The 26,269-nt window shown below is 43.7% G+C and overlaps 1 protein-coding gene across 1 annotated transcript; it reads left to right on the top strand.

Moving 5' to 3' along the window:
• The first annotated feature begins 188 nt into the window (after positions 1-188).
• Positions 189-25,441, top strand: Uros (uroporphyrinogen III synthase). Its single transcript, XM_077105408.1, has 10 exons — positions 189-408; positions 5,749-5,836; positions 6,028-6,111; positions 7,173-7,269; positions 9,524-9,598; positions 13,937-14,011; positions 19,041-19,121; positions 19,790-19,875; positions 20,824-20,922; positions 23,968-25,441. The coding sequence occupies exons 2-10, from the start codon at positions 5,774-5,776 to the stop codon at positions 24,103-24,105; spliced, it is 798 nt and encodes a 265-aa protein (XP_076961523.1). The 5' UTR covers positions 189-408; positions 5,749-5,773; the 3' UTR covers positions 24,106-25,441.
• The last annotated feature ends 828 nt before the right edge of the window (positions 25,442-26,269 follow it).

Below are 26,269 nucleotides of genomic sequence, written 5' to 3'. Positions count from 1 at the left end.
ACCTGAATGAACACCAGAGACCCTTCTGGACTCACAGCCGTGGTCTTCCGGAGTCACATCCATCATAAATCCCAGCCTGGCCCTTTATTTCTCATTCGTCCTCCCTCCCTCATCAGTCCCTCCAAGGCTACCCCTGTCCCGCAGTGGTTCGACCCATCGGGCCGGGTTCCTTCCGCCGGCCTGGACGCCGGTGCGCACGCGCGGCCGCTCAGCTGTGCACTGCGGCGGACCGGGGGCTGGTGCTGAGGTGTTGCGTTTCCTGGGGTGCCCACTCTGTTGCCAGTCTCCCTGAGCCCCTTCGCTGGGACCGCAGGGTCCTGCCCCCCACCGGTGTTGGCCGAGTGCGGCGCCTGGCGCTGGGCGGGCTCCCCCCGCTTCTTAGCCCTGGGGCCTCGCGGGGCCCGCGAGGTAGGTGTCGCTGCCCAGGGTGCCAAGGAAGACACGGGCATGCGGGCCTTAGCGATGTGGGGCCGGCCGGCCGGGCTCCTGGAAGCCCTTTGAGAGCAGGCTAGACCACCTTCCGTGCCTCGGCGCCGGTCACCTGATCCGAATTGACGGCCTGAGCCTGTGACAAACAGGAGAGGTACCCCTCAGCGGCCGCCAGTGCGCAGGTGGAAGTACTGGTCCGGGTTGTCACGTGTCTAGTTCGAGAGAAGCTGGAGTTCCGGACGTTTACAAGAAATAAGATCGTTAAAGCCAATCGTGAAAATGAGAGGGAGACCAATAAAGAGGAAGGGGACCAGGGTGGGCAGGGAAAGGAGAAATACTGGCGACGTTGTTGACCGAATTATATTGCTGTTTCGTGTGCACGTGTGAACATGTAACAACAAACCCCACTATTATGCATAACTACAATGGACCGATAAAATATTGGAATCCAAATTCATTAAAAAGAAAAAAAAACACTACCAAATAAATTGCGTCCACCAGTCAGGATTATCGCTCAGGGTAGCAATTTTCAGGTCCTTATAAAGGCGATATGAAAGAAGATCTTTAATTAGAGAAGCCATCAGCTTTTTGAGAATGAGATATATGATTATCCATTTTCTTATACTGAAAACGAATGCCAGATGTGTTTCGAAAAACAGAATGAGCTGCCCTTAGAAGTAAGGTGGTCATTGTGTAAGAGGTTTATGTAGAAGCATGGGAACTTCTTGTCAGTGTTTCTTCAGTAAAAGTCAGTATACCCTGAAGGTCTCCATTAGTTCAGAGTCCTCATGATGGTGCCCACCAGGCCATGTGACGAATGTTAATATACTTAAAAATCAGGGCTGCACATCTGACGGAGTAGCTTGAAGTGGCCCGATTGGGCCGCACAGTTGTGCCAGAATCCTATAATGTGCACCTTTCAAAAAAGCTAAGATTAGAAAAGAGACTTAGAATACACCATGCAAACATGACAGTAGTGTGACACTGAGACATTATGGGTAATTTCCCTGCTTTTTTTGTTGTTGTTGTTGTTTGTTTTTGCATTGCTCCGTATTGAACCCAGGATGACCTTGTACATGATAGGCAAGCACTCTACCCACTGAGCTACACCCCCAGTCCTCTTTGTATTGTTTTTAATTGGAATCATATAGTAGTCTTCGTGTGTCAGTATTTCCTTCCTTGTTATGACTGAATAATAAAACATCGCATTGTGTGTAAATATTACATTTTGTTTGTCAACTGACAGTTGATGGACACCATTTTAGTTATTTAAATAATTCTGCTATGAACATGAGTATAAAACCATCTCCTGAAGCTCCTACTTTCAATTCTTTGGGGTATTAACAACTGATGGATCATATGGTTTGTTAATTTTTTTTGAGAAACTTTGCTTTTGTGTGTGTGTGCAAAACTTTCGAAATGAGTTGCTAAAAGAAGAAAGTAACAGTCTTTCTTTGGGCCCCCAGATTGGTTCCTAATCTCAAAATCATGGTCAGAATATGAATTAGAGTAGCAAATGTGAATAAATGGCTCACTTACGGTTTTGATAGTCAAGAAAAATATATTACAGATCCCAGGGGATATCCTTAGTTAGGTAATGGATTGATTACCACTGTCTCAATCTTTCTATTTAGTACAGAATTTGCCTTAAAAGAGTAGAAAGGCAATCTAGAGTGATTAGCTTCAGGCTTGGATTCAGACTGTCATTTACAATCTGTGTGATCATGGACAAGTGCCTCAAACTTTGCAGAGCCTTTTTCTTCTGTCCTTTAGTATATGGATGATGATACCCATTGCAGACTTAAATGAGGATTTTAGTCTTGCATGTAAATGCTTATTAGCCCAGTATGATAGCTAATAAGTTAATTTTATGTGTCAGCTGGACTTGATTGAAGGGATGCCCAGATATATTAGATTATTTCAATGTGAGTCTGTGAGGGAATTTTTAGAAGATTAGTGTTTGAATCCACTGACTGAGTAAAGTGCATTGTTCTTCCTAAAGTGGGTGGGCCTACTCCATTGAGGGCCTGAATAGAAAATAAAAGGCGAGGGAGAAGGAGAATTTGCCCCTGTCCTTCATCTGCCCTTGGTGCTCCTGGTTCCCAGGCCTTCAAACTTGGACTGGAAACTACTGCATCTGACCTCAGTCCTTCATACTACACCACTAGCTTTCTTGAGTCTCTAGACCAAGAATTCTCTTAAAAAAAAAAAAAAAAATTATTGAGCTGCTACAGATGCTAGCCAGAAAGAGACCGAATCCTGAATGAGTGCCACAGTTACCACAGCAAGGCTAGGTAGCAACCGGAAAAAATATCCACAAAAGCCCAAAACACTTTTATAATGAAGATTTGGGGAACGAAATCATAAAGTTGTTTCCAGTGAATTTATGTTGGCTATAAATAAAAGGGGTGGGAATCACATGAAGTGAGAAAGGAAATGTGGGATAGGAGGGCATTCCATAAGGAAAAGTTCTTGTTAATTTCTGGATTGGTTGGGGTTAGTAGTCCAGAAAGTCTATCCAGAAGCCAGAGAGGTTGGTGGTGCCTGGGGTCAGCTCCCAGAGGTTTTAACTCAAGTTTTTAACATAATTCAGGAATGCAGAACATCTGTTGGATTGGGTCATTTTAAGACATCTCAAAAAATTTTTTTTTTTACTCTTGCAAGTAACAATTTGGGGGACTCCTCAGCCTCTGTAATCACATGAGCAAGTTTCTCCTACACTTCTTTGTAGATACAGATACATCCTGTTGGTTTTGTTTCTCTGCAGAACCCTCATAGTAAATAACACTAAGTACTCATTAAAGGGCAGCTGTTGTTACTGCTGATACAAAGAGCAGCAGGACACACAAAGTGTTTGGGGCTTCGTTCTTACCAGTGAAACCATCTTATTCCAGTCACTTTCCTGTTTCTTTAAGCAACCATTTCTTGTTTCAGAAATGCTGGATAAAGTTAAAAGTGTTTTCCCACAGTGTGAAAAAGTATTGAGCATCTACTGTGGGAAAGAAGGGCCCTCAGAAAATCCAGCCACTGAGAATCCTCCAGCCAATTTCATAGATGAAGGAACTAAAAGAAGAACAGTCTGAGCTGGGCTCAGTGGCACACAGCTGGAATTTCAGTGTTCAGGAGGCTAAGACAGGAGAGTTCCAAGTTTGAGGTCAGCATTGGTAACTTAGCAAGACTAGAGTCTGAAAATGAATTTTTTTAAATAAAAGGGGCTGGGATGTAGCTTAGTGGTAGAGCACTCATGAGTTCAATCCCTAGTACTAAAGGGGGGAAAAAAAAAAAAAGCAGCCTAGACCAGAACCCAAGCCTCAGCCCTCCTGGGAAAGCTCCTCCTCCACTGCCCTCTTCCTCAAGTTCAGAGTGCAGCCTGTTTATTCACCTGACAACATGTGCTTATCCTGGACTTCTCAGCTTACTTATGGGACTCCAGCACAGCAGAGCATCACCAGCAACAGGTCCCCTTAGTTTTATACTGGTGTGGCAGGAGAGGGATAAGGGTAGTAATTTGATTTCTATTTGTTGAGTCTTACAGCACATGTGAGGAATAGTTACTCATCTGAAAGCCCAAGCTTCTTGCTAACATGGTTTTATCCTAAGAAAATCAGAAGAGAACTCAGAAGGAATATTTTTCTGCTAGCAGTAGATAAATTGATTTGGCTTTCACATGTTTTATAGTTAAATGAAGTACTTGGTACTATAGTGATAACTTTATATCTTCATACCTTTGTCTTTCCTAAACATTTTCATTTGCCAAGTTTATAAGAGGCAGATACAGCAGGGGAGTTAAAACACAGAATTTGGGGTATGACCCCCAGCTGCCACTTAGCCATTCTGAAACAGGACAAGTGTACCTCAGCTTCTGCATAAACCTCATCGATTGAATGCATGTAAAGCCTGGCATGTGCAACAAATGTGCTAGCTGTCTCAGCAGTCCTGTGGCTAGGGCAGAGGTTATTCCAGCTTAACACAGGAGAAAACATGGTCAAACCATGGTAAGTCATAAAGCAGGGACCAGAGCCCATGTCCCTTAGCCCTTAATCCTATGCTTGTTCTGTGACACCATGATTCCCTCCTTACACTATTTCCATAAAGAAACAGGAAGAGGGCTGAGGGTGAGCTCAGTGGCAGAGGTACACCTAATATACTAGATGCCCAGGGCTCAATCCTCAGCACTGTAAAAAAATAAAAGACTGCGGGTATAGTTCAGTGGTAGAGCTCTTGCCCATGGAAAGCCTTTGGTGATGCACTATTTCTCCAATATACCTTCACAGCAACACCTAGATTAACACTTGTAAATAACCAGAAACTATAACCAGCTAAGGTGACATATAAAAGAGACCATCACAGAAAACTGGGCTCTGAATTTCTGTCAGACACATTTTGAGAACTTGAGGAAACACTGCCCATTTCCTTAAATCCCCAATCTTAACACCTGGACAGCAACAATAATTAGAACTTGATTTCATAATAATATATTCACCTAGGTTTGGTTGCTTAAACACAAAGCAATTCATTTTGAATCAAATTTTCCTAAAATGTCCTGTAAATAGTCCAATATTCCAGTAATATAATTAGTAGTCATTTATAATTAGTGGCTCTCAGAGTTAACACACTTCTACTTCACACAGTGTACTCTATTCGGTCTCACCAATCACTGCACAACATTTAAGGAACTCATGGGTCTAGTGCTATTTGTGGGATGATGAAATCTTTGTTAAACAATCTTTCTTTGTACACATTTATGAGTATCATCTGGGTTTATCTTCTTAGAAGTGAAATTACAGGAAGAAAGATTATGAAGTCTGTAAGACTTTAAATGTCTACAAATAATTCTTCAGGCTGCTAAATTATCTCCTTATACTTGACAACATTTATAAACATCATTTGAGAAGTGCAAAAGCCAATGCAGTCATTTCCTAAAGTACTTATAAGCTGCATAATATATTTGTCTTGAAATGGAAATAATTATGAATTTACCTTCATAAATGTAAGATGCTCATTTCTCTATTTGTTATAGATACACCCCAGAGTTTGCATTTTTTTATGGTGAGCCACTGACATGGGACACTTGACTTTCACTGATGGCTTTCATCTGCCTTTGCAAGTGATATCAACTGCTAACATGCCCTCCCTTGGCCTTATCAGTGACAGGGGTCTTCAGAAAGAGCAAGCCCATTAACACCAAGTCACTGTGTGGGCAGAATAGATCTCTCCAGCGAGCAGTTAATCACCTCCTTTTCATGCTGCCCCCATCTAGTCTTGCTTAGGGAAATTCTTTGAGATCCAATTAAGATCTCTTCCCTTACTTTGTCATAGTGCCCATAAGGAGCACCAGGCAATAATGAAGGTTCTTTTACTGAAAGATGCAAAGGAGGACGATTGTGGCCAGGATCCATACATCAGGGTAAGTGGCCCAAGACTCATTGTCCCCTAAACTGGAGATTTCTTGCTAAAGGAATCAAGGGCCTGGAGCTGGGGTGGTGGAGGGGAGCTGCTAACACTCATACTTGACACAGAATAAAGTTAATGATACTATCCATTCCCTTTATTTTCAGAATAGCCCCTGCCAATCCAGAACTATTTTTTTATTTGCAGGAATTAGCATTGTATGGACTTGAAGCCACATTGATCCCTGTTTTATCCTTTGAGTTTTTATCTCTTCCAAGTTTTTCTGAGAAGGTAAGACTTGTCTTGTCTGAACTCCCTGTTAGTGTTTGGTCTCTAGAAACTGGCCAGCCCGAGCCATTTTCCTAGCCCCTTATTCTACCACCAGATTTGAACACAAGGACGGCACACCGGGCTCCAGGAGGCTTCGTCCTGGGCTTCTTTCACCAAGCCTCCCCTGGCTCCTCTAGGAAGCCACCCATAACCAGAGGTAGGCCAGGAAGAACAGGGCCTATGAGAGTACCATTCCTTTGTGGTTCTCAGAATTCTAGAATCTTCTGTTCATATTCTCCCCTGAAAGACCTCTACATAGCAGACCAGACAGGTATTTTCCCCATTTTAGAGAATGAGACCTCCAGCCAGCCAAAGATAGACCTAGAACTCAAACCCAGGGCTCTGTCTACCACTTCAGCTTTGCATCCAAGTGCAGGAGTAATAAATATTGCAGGAGACATACCCAGTAAAGTCTTCCAGATGTTTCAGATTAAAGCCTTTAGGTTGGAGATGTAGTTCAGTGGTAGAGGGGTAGCATGTACAAGGCCCTCAGGTTGATGCCCAGCACTACAAAAGACATAACAACAGATTCAGTACCCACAGTTTGAGTGATACCAGATCCGTACAACAGCCCAGTGCTTGCCTGGGAGTTAACTTTTAGTGCATTATATCACCATTACTAGTTTTGAAATTTAGGTCTTCAGTATAGGCATCACCTCCTGAATATTGCAGTTGCATTAAGACACAGATCAAGTCTGCCCTCTTCCTGCACCTCAGCCATTCCCAGGCTGGGTCCTGCCCCCCCCTGCTACAATCTCCTGGGTTGCACTTGTCTGTCTCCTATATTGTGAGCTTCTTGAGGGAAGTACTGTGGTAATTCACCTGTACATCCTAAAAGGCCTAGAATAGTTCCAGGCTCAGAGTGAGCCCTCAGTAAATGTTGGGGGGTGGTGGATGGATGAAAAGAATTAGCTTGTCTGCTACTTCTGGGAAGCATTTAGAATTCTGGGTCACATAGCTCCATAGGAGATGTTGAACTTAAGCTATCATACAAAATGCCTTTATTGCTTTCTGATGTGCAGCTGTCTCATCCAGAATGTTACGGGGGACTCATTTTTACCAGCCCCAGAGCAGTGGAAGCAGTGGAATTATGTTTGAAGAAAGACAATAAAACTGAAGGTGAGGATGGGTCTGATCTGGATTCCACTGGGCTTTTATTTACTCTGTTTCTCCCACTGAGACACTAAAGACAGAAGTAGCTGAGCCCTGACAGAGATGTGTACAAGGTGGTGCTGGGTCCCAAATGTTTCTTGGAAGGCAGCAGACAGGGTGCCTCCACAGCTTGCTGGGCATTTGTATCTCCTCAGAACATATGAATGCCAATTTCTTCCTCTGAAAATATGATAAATACCACTTTTCTCAAAGGAATGATGAGAAAACTTGGGAATGTATGAGAAAATCTTCAATGCCCTGTCAGGCCCTTGATGACAGGCCATCTCCTTGACCCTTCTCCCTTTCTCCTTCGCTTTCTTTCGATCAATAGTATAAAAAGGCACAGCCCTTTCACTGAATGCTGGGGTGCAGACTGAACAGCCACCTTATTCATAACTGCTGCTGAACAACCTCCTAGCTAACATGTATGGAGTGCCTGTTGTGCATCAGGCTCTGTGTGAAATACTTCAATTCATTATCTCATTGAACCCCAGACAACAACCCAAGGCATACAATACCACAGTCTCACTTTAGAGCTCACAATGCAGAGGCTTGGGAGAGTGGTTGGCCCAGGGCTTTGGAGTGCAGTCATCCTGAGCTTGGTGAGCTCCTTGACCTCTCTGCTTGTCAGGTCCCTTGCCTTTGAGCAGGCCTAGTAGTCCTCGCACCACAGTAGTACTCTTCTACTCCTTACTAGCTGGAACTTACCACTTTGTGCCACTTGCTATCCTTGGTCTTTACCCTGTGAGGTGGATTGGTAGTTCCACTTGACAGGTGAGGAACCTGAAGAACAAGGAATGCAGTGCACAGTCTTAAGTTGCATTTTGTGACTCTTGCAAGAGTCCAAGTCCCAGAGAAGGCATCCAGGAGGTTGCCTGGAATAGTCATCATGAGTCACGTGGTAATGGGTTGTCATTGTCTCCACAAGCTGGGCTTGCTGCAGACCTGTACACATATGGGCCTCCTGCTGAAGAGAGAGCCTGTCACTGCCCCCAGTGGGGTTTGGGGTGCCTTGTCCTACAGTTGTATTTTTCCATTTGTATGTGCTTAGAAGGAGAAAGTTATAAGAAAGGAGAAAACCCCTGAGTCCTGCAACTTTGTCATGCTTTGCAGTTTAAAAAGCATTTCCCATACATGTTTTTATTTTGATTCTCAGGACCAATACATTAGTCCCTTTTAGCTTAATGAAGAAACAGAAGATGAGGGTTGGGGGAGCTGCCGACTAGCCAGGGGTCCACAGCTGCTGAAGGGGCAGAGCTGGCTCTGCAGCGAGGCTTCTCTACCCATCAGTGTGCTCACTCCATCACTGTTCTGCTGCAAACCTCGAGAAGCACTTTGTTACCTGCTATGGATAATTTCCCCATAAATATTATTACACTTGTAGGGTAGGAAAAAAGGTAAAACTCAATTTTGAGTTGTTGTTTAAAAAGGAATTTCCTTTGGGATATAAAAAGTAAATTCACCATAACACTGGTGAATTTAGGGGAAAATTATGCTCTTACTAGATTTTAGGACAAAAAAACACTATTATTTGTCTTCTTAAAATGTTTTGAAACCACAGTGGCCATATAATATGTATATACATACGATCCATTTTCTTTTTGTATGTCCTTAATCCATTTTTAAAAGATCTTTCCTTGTCATAAAATGGTAGTTTACTATATTTTTATATTGTGTTTATTAATGAAAGTGAAATTTATTATTTCTACTTTGAGCCATGGGTAAATGAACCCTTTCATTTGAGATTATATTTTGTTGATCACTTTCAAATTTATTTCCCAAATAAAACATAACTTGATTTATTAGACATTTAAGTCTAATATTAATGTCATTTTTTAATGACTAGTACGTTTTCTTTAAAAGTCTAGATTTTTTAAAATTTTAATCTCACCATACAAATTGATTCTTTAAGTTATGTTTATTTTCTAGTACATGTTAAAAAATGCTTCTGTGCCAATTGTGGAAATTGTTATTTCAAGCAGTCATATTGAAACATTTACCTAAGTGATTTTTAAAACACCCTGAAGAATATGAACAACAGGAAAATGGAATTTTAGTTTGAGATGCTGTTCTTTCACATTGGTTATTAATAGTTTGCTTTGCTCATGAGTTTCTTCGGGTGAACAAATAACCTTGGGCAGCAATCCAAAACTTAAGCAACCTTGAGCAGCAATCCAAAACTTTGGTACTTACAAATCAAATTTAATTTAATATTTTGCAGTCTGGGAAAAGTCTCTGAAAGAAAAATGGAATGCCAAGTCAGTGTATGTGGTTGGAAATGCTACCGCTTCTCTAGGTAAGGAAGTCAGGTAAAAATAAAGTGCCCCAAATGGTTTAGCCTTCTTTATTTTTGTAAAATACATCAATTCAGTTTTTAAATGTTTTTATTTACAAAATTTGCAGAAAGTTATTAATTAGTTAAATATTTAATGATACTGATAGGGTGCAGTGAAATAAATATATTAAAACATTTCTAAGTGACATTAAAAACTGGTACATTTTTTAAGAAATTCTTGATCAGTACATATTCAGAAGTTTTATTTAATATTCGTAAACTTTGACCCATGAATTCCATTGTGAATGTACTCAATGCCAATGAATTATTCTTTGAAGAAATGGCTAAAATAGTAATCTCCATGTAGTGGTTTATTAGTTCTCTAACACACATAGAGTGAATTGTTGAGAGTTAATATTATAACACTTTAAATGTTTAGAACAATGCTGACCAGAAGCGAATAAATTAACCTATAACTTAGCTTCAAAATAGTTCACTTGTCCAAATAAGTTTAAAAATACTGGAGGAAATATTGTGGTATGAATGAAATTAGTACATTTTCCAGAGAACAAAATGAGATTAGGGACGAAATGGGTTGAAAGTTGTTAGACTAATTAGAGATGACTCCTGGATCTTGTGTGCTGATAACTTGCCACAAGCTCAGCAAGTCAACCAGGTGAGGGACTCAGTGCTTAGTTGCCAAAGGAACCACCTCCACTCTCCATGTCAGTTCTCCAAAATAAGTTGAGAAATTGCTTTTACTTTACTGTTTTTTTTTTTTTTTTAATGAGAAGAGGAAAGAAAATAATACAGGCAATTTCTGACTTGTGTCCTCTTATAGTTTCTGGATGTCCCCCAAAGGCTTATATGATGAAGACTTGGGTCCCTAGTGCAACAGTGTTGAAAGGTGGGGCTTTGGGGAAGCAATTGCATCTTGAGGGTTGTGACCTCAACAGTGGATTAGTCCACTGGAGAATTAATAATTTGCGTAGACTATTGAGAGGTGGTGGAACCTAGTTGGAGGGAGTGGTTCCTTGGGGCCTATATCTTTTCCCATCCCCTTTCTCTCTGCTTTCAGGCTGACATGAACTGAGCAGCTTTTCCTCCACCACACCATTCCACCATGATGCTCTGCCTCACCTTAAGTCCATGGGCTGAAACTTCTGAAACCATGAGCCAAAATAAATCTTTCTTCCTCTAAGTGGTTTAAGTATTTGGGTCACAGTGATGAAAATCTGACTAATTCATCTACCCCAAACTCAACTATTCCATACACATTATAGTTATAAATTTTCCAACTTGGATTTTTATACTCTAAAGTCAGATTTCTGCACATTAGCTGATAAAGATTTTGAGCTATCACATATCCTTCAGTTTGACTTTAGCAGCATCACTATGCATTTTGCTCTTCCATTCTGTCAAATGAAATGAAAATGAGCAAACTGTCTTGAGACCTAGAACAGCTGAGTGACTGGTCAAGTGCATGATCCAGTGCAGCCCTTCTCAGTGTTGAAATCCAAGGAGAGAAGATGTCAATATTTCTTCACATATGTTACAACTTAACTTCAAATTTGCAGATGTAATTGCTTGAGGGAAAATATATGCTGTGTAACTTTGCATTTGGTCTGCATAAAATATCCTGAGAAGAGGTTTTAATAATTTATTTATCTTAATTTTGTGGGTTTTTTTAAAGAATCAGGGTTAGTTGGCTTGTGGGCTGATACACTGTAACTCAGCCCCTATCCCAAGGAACACCTTCCATCTGGCTGCCCAAAGGTAGGGTGCCCACCACCCTCTTCTGACTGCAGGGTTGGTACCTGAGAGCTACATGTGGCCACTGCTGCTTGGTTTTATAAACCCAGACCAGTGACCTCCTGGGCGACAACTTTGCAATAACAATTCAGAACTCAGAAAAACATATATATTTACACTTTTTGAACACATTGTCATCTACAGTTATTAATATCATTCATGACACCTACTGTTTGGAGTTTCTGTTATCCACCAGGAACCATGCCATGGTTTCTCATTTTCATAAAGAAATTCTTTAATAAGGCCTGTTTTCTAATTTAAATAAAATGAAACAACTGAGCCTAAGGAGGAGGATGTTATTTGCCAGGGTCACAAACAAAGACAGTCATTGGCTGACCAGTTTGATCTGTGACAAAATTTTTCCAAAAGCACCATACCCCACTGCATCAGCATACAGATGTTTTACCATTTTAAGCCATTATCTTTCTATAGATATAATTTACATTTCCATGGTTTCTCATAAATGTTGAAAAAATTTTTAATGGTCTTACCTATAACCTTGTTAATATCTTCAAATATCATTTCTTGATCAATTTTGATTTTTCACCAAGGATTTCATTTTACCTTCTGATTTTCCAAATGGTACTTTTTCAGTATAGGCATCAGCTGGCAGATTTCACTCCACAGGTTTACAGGAGTCTAAAAACTTTGATCCATTGTGGCAATATCCTAATGTCTCAATTGTTAAAATATTCTACATCAGGTTTGTCCATGATTGGTGGGATTTATTATTTATTTAATGCAACTTTAGATAATCTGCAGTTTCTCTGTCAGCTATTGACTGGGGAAGGCCCTTCAGATGAACTTGTTCAGGCCCAAGTGTTGGTTGAAGCACTTGAACTGAGTTGGAGCAGATCCAGCCTTTCTACACCCAGGGCTGAGGCCCTAGACCAAACACACATTCTCTGAACATTATTTGAGAGTCTTTGTAGGCTTCAGGACAGACTAAATATTCCCAGTCCTTGGCCTTGCAGACAGAGCTAGAGCCCCAGCTTCCTCCTCTCTCAGGTGCAGGAGTAATTGTCTTGTTCACAGTGTTGTAATAGGAATCAAATGAGCAAGTGCTGACTGTATAGACAGCAAAGTATATGTGCATTAGTATTCTAGGCATGGTTCCCATTGTCTTAGTACTTAAGGGAAAAATGTATATTGATGTCAATACAATAGTCCCCTGCACCACAGGAATATGATCCACCACCACCAATAGAAGCCTGAAAACTCAGATAGTACCCACACTACATAGGTTATATTTTTTCCTATATGTACATACCTATAATGAAATTTAATTTATAAATTAGACAGTAATGGTTAACAGTAGCAAGGCATGGTGGCACATATTTGTAATCCCAGTTACCTGGGACACTGTGACAGAGCAAGGGAACAGATCTGCTGTGTTAAGTTACAATCTTAGGGGAAATTCTCAGGTTTCTCTTCTGTTCCTAGGGTTTTTTAGGATTTCTTTGTGCATTGAGCCCTTTAAGACCCAAATAGGGCTGGGGTTGTGGCTCAATGGTAGTAGAGTGCTCGCCTGTCATGCATGAGGCACTGGGTTCGATCCTCAGCACCACATAAATGTAAAATAAAGATATTGTGTCCACCTAAAACTAAAAAATAAATATTAAAAAAAAAAAACTCAAACATGTGGGAGACTGGGTCTGTGTTTACACTACAGCCTGAACAGTTTACATATGCATGGCATTTTTCCCCTTTGACTCAGCAGATTTTATCATCCATAAACTAAAAGCTAATGGTATTCACACTGAAGCTCTCATTTGTTAATGGCCAACCTTTTTGTGCTCCTAAATGGAATGCCCACACCCCTTTTCTCCAAGAAGTCCCACATTCTGGAGCACAGACAGCAATCATCATTCTCGGCAGAGTAGCCACCAGTTTGCTATCTGGAAAAGTGCCTTGGTCTTCTGCATCTTACTCAGTTCATGAATATGAGCCTCAAAAAAAAAAAAAAAAAAAAAAAAAAAAAGGACACCCCCTCACCCTAAATGACCTACATTTGTAGAGTGTGGGTCCCTGTTGTTTGATTGCTGTGAACCCCTTCCTGACCTCCCTTCCATCTCTGTCTGGGTATGTCAGCCCACAATCCCTCTCTGGATGCGGCTTGTCTTCTTCACAGATGAAGGCTGTTTAATGACTCCTGCAAAAAGCAGTATCTCTTACATGCTCACCATCTGCTGACTGGATGATAAGAAAACAACCTTTATTGGGCTCCTCCCAGGATGCCAGTAGTTTGCTGTCATTATCTCACTTGATCTTTGAGACAGTCCCATAGGGTTGACATTTCACCTCTTATAGATAGGCAAGTGGATTTCAGAGAAGTGAGTTAAGTCCTTACCCAAAATTTAAGGTCAGGAGTGAGGGGCATGATCTGTCCTTCATGTCTGAGTGATCCTCCTACCTGGCTTTGAAAAGAGACTTTTCTTTTTGATTTGTAAAGTGCATGTCTGTATATTTGCATACTAAAAAACAACACAGGAACCAAAGGACTTCAATAACCACTTAAAGAAATGACATTTCTTTGTTGTTTTCCAGTCAGTAAAATTGGCCTGGATGTAGAAGGAGAAAACCGTGGAAATGCAGAAAAACTGGCTGAATATATTTGTTCCAGTAAGTAGAAAAATATCACCCCAAATGAAGCCCATTTGTGTTGTTTTTGACCTTTCACAACCATCACCTAGGGAAAAATACTCCTGGTGTGTTCTCAGTAGTAATGCTGATTGACAATCAGCTTGTAAGCCACTCCCGACCATAACCTGCTATATGTGTCTGGCTGTAGTAATTTGGGATTTAGTCCACTTCCTTCTATACCAAAGGACTGGAGACAACTTGAACATTACACATAATATAATATTTGACAACTGGAACAGCAGAGAGGCCATCTGTAACTTCTAAGACAGCAGAAGCTGCTGGTGCAGATGGAGACTTTTTTCCATCTTGTCCTTTCCTATTCTCTGAGGTACTGCTTCCTTCTCTGAATTCCCTCCCACTAAAACTTGCTCCCAGGTGAAGAGCTGACTGTTTTAGTAAGCTCACTTATGGGCAGCAGTAGGTAGACCTGGATTTAGAATGGGGCTGTTTCTCGGGATTTTTGCATTTATATGAGGATTAAACTTTAACTTTAGGCCTTTGAAGGATGGCAGGGCAAAGACTTGTAGTGTAAGGGATGGAGAGATTGGATGTGCACATATCCTTTCTCTAGATTGCACCTCCCTTTCTCTCTTCCCATGCATCTAATCCACCCACAGACTCAGGTTTCGCAGCATGTCACGCAACCACAGGAGACTTAGAATTCTCTTGCCTTATATTATTGAAGAGGAAGCCAGGGCCTCACTCCTCGAGATCCTAGGCTGGCAGATGTCATCCGTTCAGAACTGGTGTCTTAGTTTGGCTACTGCTACTCCTGGGATCTCTCTCTACCCACAAGCTACTTCTGACACCAGCTATGTGAGGTTTTTCCTTATGCCAAACACCAGTTCTCTAACTCTCCAGATATGAGCTGGGCACTGCCCAAAGCTAGTGCAGACCCCACAGTTAAGGGCTCAGTCTTGCAAGACTCTCCAACTGGGCTACAGATCAGAGCTTCCCACAGCTCCCTTCTCAGGCTCAGTAACTTGCTGGAATTGACTCACAGAACTCAGGGGAACACTTACGTTAACGAGTCTGTTATAAAGTATGCAAGCATACCGGTAGATAGCCAGAAAAAGGGGCACATAAAGCAAAGACCAAACACAGGTGCTTCTTCCTGACAAGGTTAGGGGACATTACCCTTCTGCATGTGGACGTGTTCCCTGGCCCCAGAGGCTCTCCAAACCCATAGTTAGTGGGTTATAAAGGTTCCACTGTGTAGGCTTCATTGTCTGTCATGGACCATTGGTGTTTGATTCAGTCCCTGGGCCCTTTCTCTTCCTTGGAGATCAGGGTGAGGGACTGAAAATCCTCTGATTACATGGTTGGCTCCTTTGGAACCAGCATCCATTTTGAAGCTGTCTGGGGCCACCCAGAGTCAACTCATTAGCTTGCTTTGGATAATGGAAGATACTCTTCTCATGCCCGGTCACTCAGGAAGTTCCAAGGGTTTTAAAAACTGTGAACCAGGGTGAAGGCCAAATGCATATCTCCTGTTACACCACAGTGTCACAGAGGGGATGTCCAAAAGAAGGTCAAGTAAAAAAAAGAGAGAACCAAAGGCAGGCTGCACTGTAGTTTGTGTTAGATGTTCTCCTGGGCTTGCAAAGTCCCTGCAGCCTGGCCAACTGGTTGGGCGCACCTTGGCATTTTTGTATCTCAAATTGTGTACTATCTTTGTTACTGAACCCAGGTTTGGAAGCTCATTATGGAAAAACTATCTCTGAGAGATGAGTGTTAGTGAGGAGGGCTTTAGTCAGTGGCCAAAGAATAGAAGAGGATCAACTCCTTTATTCCTGGGAGTTGAGTTACAGATACAGAAAAGGAATAATGGGAAAGAGAGAGAGAGGGACTAATAAAGAAAAATAGGAGGAGATCTTCCAGCAACTGGGTGCCACCTCTTGTTACACCTTTCATGGTCTGATGTTTCCAGTCATGGTGGCTGGTATTGTCTTTAGCCTTGAAGTGGGGAGAGGGAGAGAGAGAGAGTCTAGGCAAATCTAAATCATGTTAACCCTATATTGGAGTTTCGGATGAAACATTTCTCAAGTGATCAAAGTGTTTACATGCAGTAGAATTTGACTCAAAGGTTAAAGCAGCAGAGGAGACAGATGAAATATAAAGGCAGAGATGCCAATTAACTGACACAGGCTTGGTAAACATTCTGCCCTTATCTTAGGTGATACTGGTCTGCATTCTTTGCAAAGCCTTTGTTAACTTCCTCTAATTTATCACCAGCATGTCTGGGGGCCCTGATAAATCTTCCATTTGCAATTACAATATCCAAATAAAATCCAAGTTGACTGCTAACGAGGATCTTCACCTTGGTTTTATCAAAGCATTAATGATTTTCTCTTCCAACTTTGAATACCAATTTCAAAAGCCAAAAAATCTACTTCCAATGCTGTGGTAAATAGTCTGATTATTAGTTATTGCTTATTTATTTTAACTATGATTTACCATGAGACAGGCACTATTGTAAACATGTGAAACTGATAAATTATTTAATCTATTAATGTGTGGAAATCCTCTTTCTCTCCCAGGTCCTCTATTCTAATGGAAAAGCAATTATTACAAGTTAAATGGTAAAGTCTGGAGGACAGTTATAACTTGAAAAAGAAAGAAGAGGGAGAGTCAAAAGCATTACAGTCAGGCACAATGGCACACACCTGTAATCCCAGCAGGTTGAGAGCCTGAGTCAGGAGGATTGACAGTTTCAAAGCCAGCCTCAGAACTTAGTGAAGCCCTAAGCAACTTAGTGAGACCCTGTCTCAACATAAAAAGGGCTGGAAATGTGGCTCAGTGGTTACTCACCCCTGGGTTTAATCCCGGTGCACTGCAGTTCATGTGGAATGTCCTCCTGGACTTGTAAAGACCTTGCAGCCAGGCAGGCTTGCTGGGCTCTTCTTCCATGCCCTCAACTGATCTCTGTATCCCAATTATCTGTGATCCAGCGCCCAGGGATTGCACTCTCTTGGAGACCTGGAAATGGTCATAGTTTCACAGACAGGCACATTTTCTCCAATGAGATGACATTATTAAAAAAAGAACCCATCTCCTTTTGTTTGCTACCTTCAGCTTCATAACACTCTCCTAAGTTTGTAGCATTGTTGCCCTTCAGCCCTGACAACCCAGAATGCCAGGCCTCCTTCCTGTGAGAGGAAGGGAGGGCAGACTTTGGACTGTACCAGTCACCATTCTGTGTTGGCATTCGCTATTGTGTTGGTCTCTTCAGATTGGAAACCAGCAGTTTACTATTGCATTGCCCTGTTTAGGTTGAAGACAAGTCCACAGGCCTTAAACTTTTCCCAAAAAAGAATGGATGGTCTTTGACTCCTAAGGGGAACTAGCTCAGGAGATTTAACTGCATCAGATGGCCCCTCCACTACAAAGAGTTTCCCCAGGACGTACTCAGGTCTTTCTATCATGTCAGTAGGGCCAGGCCTTTACAGTGAAGCCAGCTGAGCTGATTGGACCTGTGGGAGCCCTGAGTGCCTGCAAGCCAGACTCTAGGCCAGACACCTCTAGTGATGTAAGAGAGATAAGCACTCATCTCAGGGATCCCTGCAGCCCAGCCTCCTGAGTGCCATCTAGGAATCAGAGGATAAGAATGAGCAGCTCAGTGCTCCAGTGGGCTCTTGGAGGAAATATGGCAGTGGGGAGATTCTTGAATCTGCTGAAGGTCCCTTGCATGCCTTTGGGGCTAGGCTTGCTGGAAAGTTAGACTTCGTGTTTTGCTACTGGATTCCCACTGCGGCCCCATGGAGAGCCGTAACCCCCAGCATCCTGCACCCGCTGTCCCACCACATGTAGACAGGGAGGAATGCCTGGGCCCAGGTTAAGAAAACACTCCTGAACATGGCATCCATGTGTGGGAAACATTTCTTCACACTGGAAAAGAGAACTCAGCAGGCATCTGTGGTCAATACCTAACAATTTCCTGATTCTTTTATGTTGGAACTGATATTTACAGAGTATTATAGATGGAGAAAACATCCAGCAGTAGGAAGCTATTATACATACTGACTTAGAGTAACATACATGTTCTAGTTGCTTAGCTGCTGCTTCATGAAGATGCTGCTGGGTGGGGAGAGCTTATTTTGCTCTACTCACCAAAAAACATGTGTTCAGGGAGACCCTAAGGATATAGAAAAAATATGTAATGTCTGTGCATGACCAACACCCATTAAAATTTCTTGCATCTGGTAGACAGATGTGGGGGGAAACAGTTGATTCTACCAAAATGCCTTTTTTTTTCATATTTGGGAAAGATTCTGGTGTCTATAGCCTGTTAGTATTGTTGAATAGTAATGTTGCAGGTCAGCATTCAGATCGCCTGCTGTCATTGCTTTCTGCAAAGATTTTAGAGCCAAAAACGTCCTCAGTCTTTGCAAAATAGAGATGGGGTAGAGGGGCGTGGTGAGAGGCAGGGTCCTTCTGAGCATCTTGTCTCTAAGCCCTTTGGGCATGTGGTCTTATGGCTGCTGGCATAGCTAGGAGAGCAGTGGACAGGAAGCCTATCTTTGTTGGAAGTGGCTACAGAACCCTGACTGCCGGTTCCCTGCTGACTCCTAAGTGTGAGCCCTGACCCATCCAAGGCCTCCTCTAGAAGTGGAAAATCATCTCAATGCCAACACCACTGATCCTTACCTTTCTGACTAAGGTAAATTGCAAACTTGCTTTCTAAACAGTGCCGACAGGCCAGGAGCCACTTCAGGACCAGCGGGAGCAGGAAGTATGTAGAATAGCAGCTTCTTTTCCTGAGGATGTTGGTTTTCTAAGCACCTTCACCACATACGTCTCATTATCTTCATATAATCGTCTTCAAGGTCAGCAAGGTAGCAATTGCTCTTCCCACTTACAGATGCCAGAACTGAGATCCAGAAGCAGAGCTGGTCCTGGAGACCTGGACACCTTAATCCTCCCAGGAGCTGCCCTCCCTGGGCCCTGTGCACAGGCCTGCCCCCTGAATTTTTATAAAGTTTTTTAAAGTCTGGTTCTGTGTTTGCAGGAGAGTCACCAGCATTTCCTCTTCTCTTTCCCTGCGGAAACCTCAAAAGAGAAATCCTGCCAAAAATGCTGAAGGACAAAGGTGACTAAAACACATTGACCACATCACTGGGGATAGTGCCTTGAGACCAAGAGGTGCACATGGTCATGGAGAGGCAGAGCTGGGATGTAGCTGGAGCTCCTATCTCATAGTCTCTGCCAAGAGCTGTCCTGGGGCTTTGTTTCCTGGCCTAAGCATCCTATCTGTGTGGAATTCATGGAGTGGCCAGAGACAATCCTGTATTGTCAAACTTACACAAACATGGGAGCAAAAGCACCTGTGTGTACAAACAAAGGCTGTAGTTTCTGGGTCTTTATCCTTTCTCGGCCTCCTCCATTGTGGGGGCTGCTCCTCAGTGTTCATCAGGCTGCAGAGGACTAGCTGGTCCTCTTGCCCTCAGTTCTGCCTCTCAGATTCTGAGCACTTTGTTCCAGGAGGACTGTGCTGCACTGGAAGATCCCTACCAACTGCACACTGGGTGGTAGAGGTTCCACCGTGTTCCTAGGGCAGTAAAGTCTGTTTCCTTGTTTTTTGTTTTTTTTAAAATATTTTTTTAGCTGTAGATGGACATGATATCTTTAATTAATTAATTAATTTATTTATTTATTTGTGTTGTTGAGGATCGAACCCATGGCCTCACACATGCAAGGCAAGCACTGTACCACTGAGCCAAAACCCCACTCCTGTTTGCTTGTTTTGATTGTGCCTAGGAATTCAGATGGAAAGCATAACTGTCTATCAGACGATTCCACACCCACGAATCCAAGTGAACCTGGACAGCTACTATTCCAAGCAGGTATGTGGTATTTCCAGGGAGACACCTGGCAGGACAGCCACCCACCACCACCCCCGGCCCCTGTGGTGAGAGTACAGGCTGAGTGGCATGAACTTGTAGATGCTGATTGTCTACATTGTTGCAATGTTCCCAGATAAGTGACTTTGAGGAAGTGGCCTTTCCAAGACTCCATTTTGGTCTGTGAAAGCATAGACTTATCTAGTAAATTTGTGGAAGGATTAATAAGGAGATAATTAATAAGGAGATACTTAAGCAAACCTCTTTGTATAGCATTCAAGGTATGTGCAAGCCTGAGGTGCATAGTGGCCTTGATGTTGCCATTGATTTCTATCATGTGGGGGCAGAGGCTGAGCCCATGCTGGGAGGAGCCCTCTGTTGTGTCTGTACTGATTTGGGGAGGCCTAGGGCAGGAGAGTGGACAGCTCAGACTGAGTTGATTGATGTCTTTACCATTTGTATTCAGAAGACACCTCTGCTCTCCTGGGACAGGCTTCCTGATGCCTTGCCTGATTCTGGGGGTCCTGACAGGACAAACCAAATCAGAGACCATGCAGGCCGTCTGTTCCAACTAGAAGAGAGGGAGAGGTGACAGTGAGTCAGCCTGACTCAGTGCCATTGGATCACAGGCACTAGGGGCATTGTCCAGACTGCTGGGCTTGTGGGCTCTGTGGTGCCCGTGTTCTCTGGCCAGACACAGCCCTGAGGGCCAGAAGAGCAACCAAGGGGCCCTGTTCACAACCTGTCTGGTCACAGCCTGCTCTTTGAACAGTTCCTTACCAGAATTCTGCCTCTGTGGGGCAGAAAAATCACAACATAACTGTGAACTACTCCTGGTTGAAGCTGCTGGATGCCTGTGCTTGGGGTGTTAGTGCTGATGGAGCTGGGGAAGGGGCATCATCTCCCCTCAGTCTCCTGGCAAAGGATGGGTCTTGTTTCCTCTTCCCCCAGGGTGTCCCAGCCAGCATCACGTTCTTCAGTCCCTCCGGCCTTACATACAGTCTCAAGCATATTCAAGAGTTGTCTGGTGACAGCATTGATCAAATTAAGGTATGGTTTTCCTATGGGCTTTTGGACTTTTTCAAAAGGTTAGTATTTTGGGGATTTTTGTTTTTGTTTTTGTTTTTGTTTTTCCTTCTTTGCTGCTAGGATTGAATGGGTACTTTACCACTGAGATACATCCCCAGTCCTTTTTTTATTTTGAGACAGGGTATTGCTAAGATGCTGAGGGTCTCACTAAATTGCTAAGATTGGTCTTGAACTTGCTGTCCTCCTGCCTCAGCCTCTGCAGTTGCTGGGGTTACATGTGTGTGCCACCAGGCCTGGCTTGTTTTGTTTTTGAATCTTCACTGATTGTGATAAGGTTTCCATATTAAGTCACCCACCTTGGACAGGCCTAGCAGATGCCCATCAGAGAGCTCTGTCGAGTTAGGAAGGTAATACCGTTTTCTGGCTGGAGCTCTGCCAGGTCGCTAAAACTCTTTGAAACAGGGGGATAATTATCTCTTTGTGGCCTGTGTGGACATTGTTCTTCCCTACATAGCACTAGTCCGGGACTAATGAGAGTTCAAGTGAAGTCCTTAGCATGGTGCTGAGCTTAGGCTTAGTGCAACTTTTGGCATCTTTCCCTTCCCTTTTTATTTCCCAGCTAGCCACTAGCCATTTTGAAATAGTTACCTATTCTTTAAAAAAAAAAAAAATCCCTTTTTCATGTCTTTTAATGTTAAGGATTTCCATTCACACTTTTTTTAGGGCTGGGGTTGTGGCTCAGTGGTAGAGCACTTCCCTAGCATGTGTGAGGCACTGGGTTTGATTCTCAGCACCACCTATAAATGCATAAAATAAAGGTCCATTCACATTTTTTAGGGACTGTATTTGTTACAAATTCACAACTAATCGCAGCCCTGTGGTGTCTATAAAGGACCTGCCCTTGAATTGGCCCAAAGCGGGTTGAGGAAAGAGGCTACCAGCACCATTGAGTGCTCCCTGTCATCAGGGAAATGAGGATCTTTATCTGCCTATCACAGGTGCATCTTCTGTGGGGCTTCCAGACTACTTTTCCAGTTTCAAGGTGGTGTGTTAGGGTCAGAGCTGTACCCTGCCCTCCATCTCTCCGCTAGGAAGAGTCACAGTTGGAACCCAGGACAATGTGTTTCAGGCTATTAACTCAAGCTGTTTAGAGTAGGTTACTGCTGGCATCATCCATGGCAATACATCCTGGTAGTCCCGGGGCTGCTGGGTGGTGGATGAAGCTCTTCTAGGTGTAGCTCAAGTGATTCTCAAGCCAGTCCAGGCCCAGGTATCCAGGAAGATTTGGGCAATTGTCCTCATCACAGGTAAGGAAACTAAGGCCCAAAGAAGCTGAACAATTTGCGGGCAAATTGACTCGTATCATGAATTACCAGGAGGCCCAAGACTCACATGTGGGTCCCTGAAAAGGAAAAAAAATTCCTAAGTCTTGCTGTTAGAAAGAGGAAAGCAAGAAGACCAGAAAGTGCTCAATTGGTAACTGGCACATAATGAGCATTTACGACATCGGAGTGGGCCAGTAGCTGTTCTGCACTGGCGCGATTCTAGTTCTCATCCCTCCATGCCATGCTGCTACTCTCATGGACCCCAAAAATGACCCTGTCTGAGTCATGCCACGGCTTTGAGATCCTGGGCAACCTGAACAGAAAGGTGCCACAGAACTCACCCAGGCTCCTAAGGTTTGTCTGCTTCATGGGGAACTTGACATTTCCATTCACACTTTTTTAGGGCTGGGGTTGTGGCTCAGTGGTAGAGCACTTCCCTAGCACTTCACCCTCTTTCTAAACAAACCTACTTAAAAGCACAAATGGACCCTTGAAATCTCAAGTGAAACTCAAGCTGTTTAGAGTAGGTTACTGCTGGCATCATCCAAGACCACACAGCAGCTGGGGCCTGGTGAAGGTGCCTGACTTAGATTTGGCACAGCCCATTTCTCATCCTCCAGTTCTCAGCAACCACAGTCACTTTGCAGGTCAACATATCACGTACGAGTAGTTAGATGCCACTGGGGCCATCAGCACTGCCAGTGCTGGGAAGGAGAAGTAACAGAAATGACATTGTCAACAGTTCCTGGGTTGTTCCTGAGCCATGAAGTCTGTGTGCATCTGTAGACTCCTTCATCACTAGGACTTAGCACTGGCTCACAGGCACTGAGACCTGTGGGTTGGTGGCTTGGTCTTTCTGCCTCAGCTCGGCCCCAGATATGCAAGGTATTCTTCCTCTCTCCCGAGGAATCTTTGTGGGACCCGTTGTTTGTATACAGCTATGCACAAAATGTGGTCATCTCAAAAAGTCAAGGGGGTAACTTCTGGCCTGAATTCATTACTTACAGTGACTTGGGAAGACCATACACAGGTTTGTAAATGCCACAAAGGAGTAATTTCAGAGCAGTGGGTGAGCCATTCATAACAACTACCACCAACAAACTAATCAGAGTGACTGCATTGCCTCGTTCCCGCATGCCCCTCACAGTTGACTCACACGCAGCCTGTGAGATGGCCTCTGTGACTGGAGGTCGCAGGCTGGCGGTAGCAGAGCTGGTTGGGAAGCAGGCTGCTGACTGCCACATGGAGCTGACTGACACACTCAGCTCCTATCAGTTGTCAGCGGTGGGAAGGAGCATTAGCACTGGACTTCCCAGGGCCAGTGTGGGAAGACTGCATCCCCCATAGGGTGCTGTCCTGTGACCACTGATGCACCCACAGAGGAAAAGAGCTCAGGTGGAAAAATCACTCTGCAACCCAACTGTTGGCCACTCTTCTGTCACAGCTGCTCTGCTGAGATGTGTTGGTTGCTTGCTGGTTTCCAGTCTCAAGCAATTTCTTTCTCCTTTCTTATGTTTTTAACCTCTTATTGAGATGTAACTACAAACCATAGCATTCACTACTTCACTAATTCAGTATGTGTACCTTCAAAGTGTACAAATCAGTGGTTTTGGTCTATACCGACTAAAGCTGAGTTGTGCTGTGCTGTCATTTGCTTACCCCTCATAGGTGTGCTGTCATTTGCTTACCCCTCATACCCCAAAAGGCGCTGGCTGAGGCTCTGTCTCCTCCCTCTTTGCAGTTTGCAGCTATTGGCCCCACCACAGCCCACGCTCTGACTGCCAAGGGCCTGCCTGTGAGCTGCACAGCAGAGAGCCCCACGCCTCAAGCGCTGGCTGCTGGCATCAGGAAGGCACTGCAGCCCCAAGGCTGCTGCTGAGTCAGCTGTGGCCCTGGCCCCGTGTGGCCTTCTCCACCTGGCTTCTTCCCCATGGGGGAAGGCAACATCAGATAGCGGCTCTGGAGAAGCTGCCACCATCAAACTCCTACCTCATTCCTGAACGGAAGCACCTGGATGGGAGGTGGGGTCAGCCCGGGGCCAGTGTCAGGCCTCCCCCATGTCATTGCCCTCCATGAAGTCCAGCTTGAAACCAGCCAGGTGCATGTGGTTCCTGGACTGTGCAAGAGCTTCCTGTGCCCAGCAGGAAGGAAATCAAATAAAGCACACTGGCTGTATGTGCCCACCAAGTGTGTGTCTCAACTCAACCTGTGTGGTTTTCAGTGCAAAGCTGTGTTCAGAGAGGGGAACAGATATGCCCACCTCCGTTGACTGACAAGCCTGGTATTAATGTTAAAATTTGCTGTGTATGAAAGAAAAAAAAAAAAAAAAGACCTTCAAGTTCCTGCTTGTGAGCTGTGGTCAACTGGGATTCAAATAGAATTTTTTTCTTTTTTCATTCAGAAATGTAACTACAGCACTGCTCAGTTAGACCAGCTGGCTCCTGGCATCTAGAGGCTGGATTTACTTAGAAATGTAGTGTCCCTAGAGAATCTATCTCCAAACTCTATTTCCACTCTTTAATACTGCCCTGTATTTGAGCTGGGTTAAGGAGACCCACATTTGTTTTCTAATAGCCTATAGCGGAAAAGGTCACTATGCCCTTGGGATTCTTGTCTCCTTGAAAGATCAGGTTGGAATGATCTTATGCTGGGCACCTACCATGCCCCCAGGGAAGGGAAAGCTTTATGCCTGTGACAGTCCTCTTAACAACCTTGGAGGGTGGGCATTGCTATCATTCCTACTTTTCTGGTGTAAAAACAGGCTCTTCAAGAGGTGAGCATACACGTTCAAGGTCATAGCTAATAAATGATTAAAAAAAGACAAATTTAAAAGACATTTATGAATGCAGCACAAGGGCCAGGACATCTCCTGTGGTTCTCCAGATCTCTAGACCTCAGTGTGTCTTGACACTTCACACTTGTGACTTGATACTTGACATGGTTTGAATGTGTCCCCAAAGCTTTGTGTGTTAGGAGCTTAATCCCCAGTATGATGGTGTGGGAGCTGATGGAACCTTCAAGAGCCAGGTCCTGGCAGGAGGTCCTTAGGTCACTGGGTTTTCCCCCAAAAGGGGTTGCAGGACCTTACTCCCTCCCTGGCTTCCTGTCTTTGTTCCCCGTGTGGCTTCCCATCCCTGCCATTTGACTGAGGCAGTGTAGCATGAGGGTGTCCTCGTAAGAGCCTGGGCATGTGTTTGGACTTTTAGACTCCAGAACTGAGCTAAATAAACCTCTTTTATTTCTAAAGTTAGCCTGCCTCTAACATTTTGTCATATACACTTGTACAGAAATTTTGCAACGAAGGCACTGTAATGCCCCCTGGTTTTCTGCCCAGACACAGGCAGAACTGTCCCCCTTCCTGATTTGAAAGTCAAACCTAGAGTAAGTTTACAATCTTCCCTTTGTCAAGGAACCCTTTTCTACAGAAGTTTCTGTTCTTGGGGAAGAACCCAGCTCTAGCAGTCTATGCTGAGGACTCTGGCAGCACTCTAAGGTCCCTCAGCAAAGGAAATCGAGGGACCAGACTCCAAGAGCCTCCATGTTGCCACTTGGCATCCTTGGCTATGCAGGAGCCCACTGTGCCAAGGGCAGGCATCGAGGTCTTGAGGCTATTCTCCTAGTTTAATGTCCCCTTCTGGGACTAGAGATGGTGAAACCAATCTTAAAATATTGCAGCTTTCAATGTGGCTCTACTATATAGATAAGACAAGTCTATCACTTGTGCCACAAAAGATTTACCCCGGGGATTGACGAATCCTGAACTGGATGAGATGAGGTCACATGCAGGAGGTCAGAGCAGCACCAACTTGCCTGAAGAGCTTCTTTTTTCACTTTTGTTAGAAATACCGAGGTGCCACAAGAAATCACACACGTGTTCAAAAGTGTACAACCCAGACAGCTGCAGTCTCCTGCTTCATGTTTCCTCCAGGACCAAAAAATTTTGTGACCTCATTCTTATAATATTTCAAATAATTTCTTGGCCATACTCCCAACCATGGCTTTCAAGGTGTTCCAACTTGGGCTGATTAGCCTTTCCCCCATGC

The sequence above is a fragment of the Callospermophilus lateralis genome, chromosome 15 (genome assembly GCF_048772815.1).
Source record: "Callospermophilus lateralis isolate mCalLat2 chromosome 15, mCalLat2.hap1, whole genome shotgun sequence".
Classification (NCBI taxonomy): domain Eukaryota; kingdom Metazoa; phylum Chordata; class Mammalia; order Rodentia; family Sciuridae; genus Callospermophilus; species Callospermophilus lateralis.
Note: the sequence above shows the minus strand (reverse complement) of the source record. Positions and strands in the feature narration are given on the sequence as shown.

Bases quoted from the DNA above. Each gene is read 5' to 3' on its own strand.
- Uros (XM_077105408.1), top strand. From the start codon at position 5,774: ATGAAGGTTCTTTTACTGAAAGATGCAAAGGAGGACGATTGTGGCCAG. The intron at 9,599-13,936 runs GTAAGGAAGTCA...GTTGTTTTCCAG, and splicing joins AAATGCTACCGCTTCTCTAG to TCAGTAAAATTGGCCTGGAT. The intron at 14,012-19,040 runs GTAAGTAGAAAA...CTGTGTTTGCAG, and splicing joins GGCTGAATATATTTGTTCCA to GAGAGTCACCAGCATTTCCT.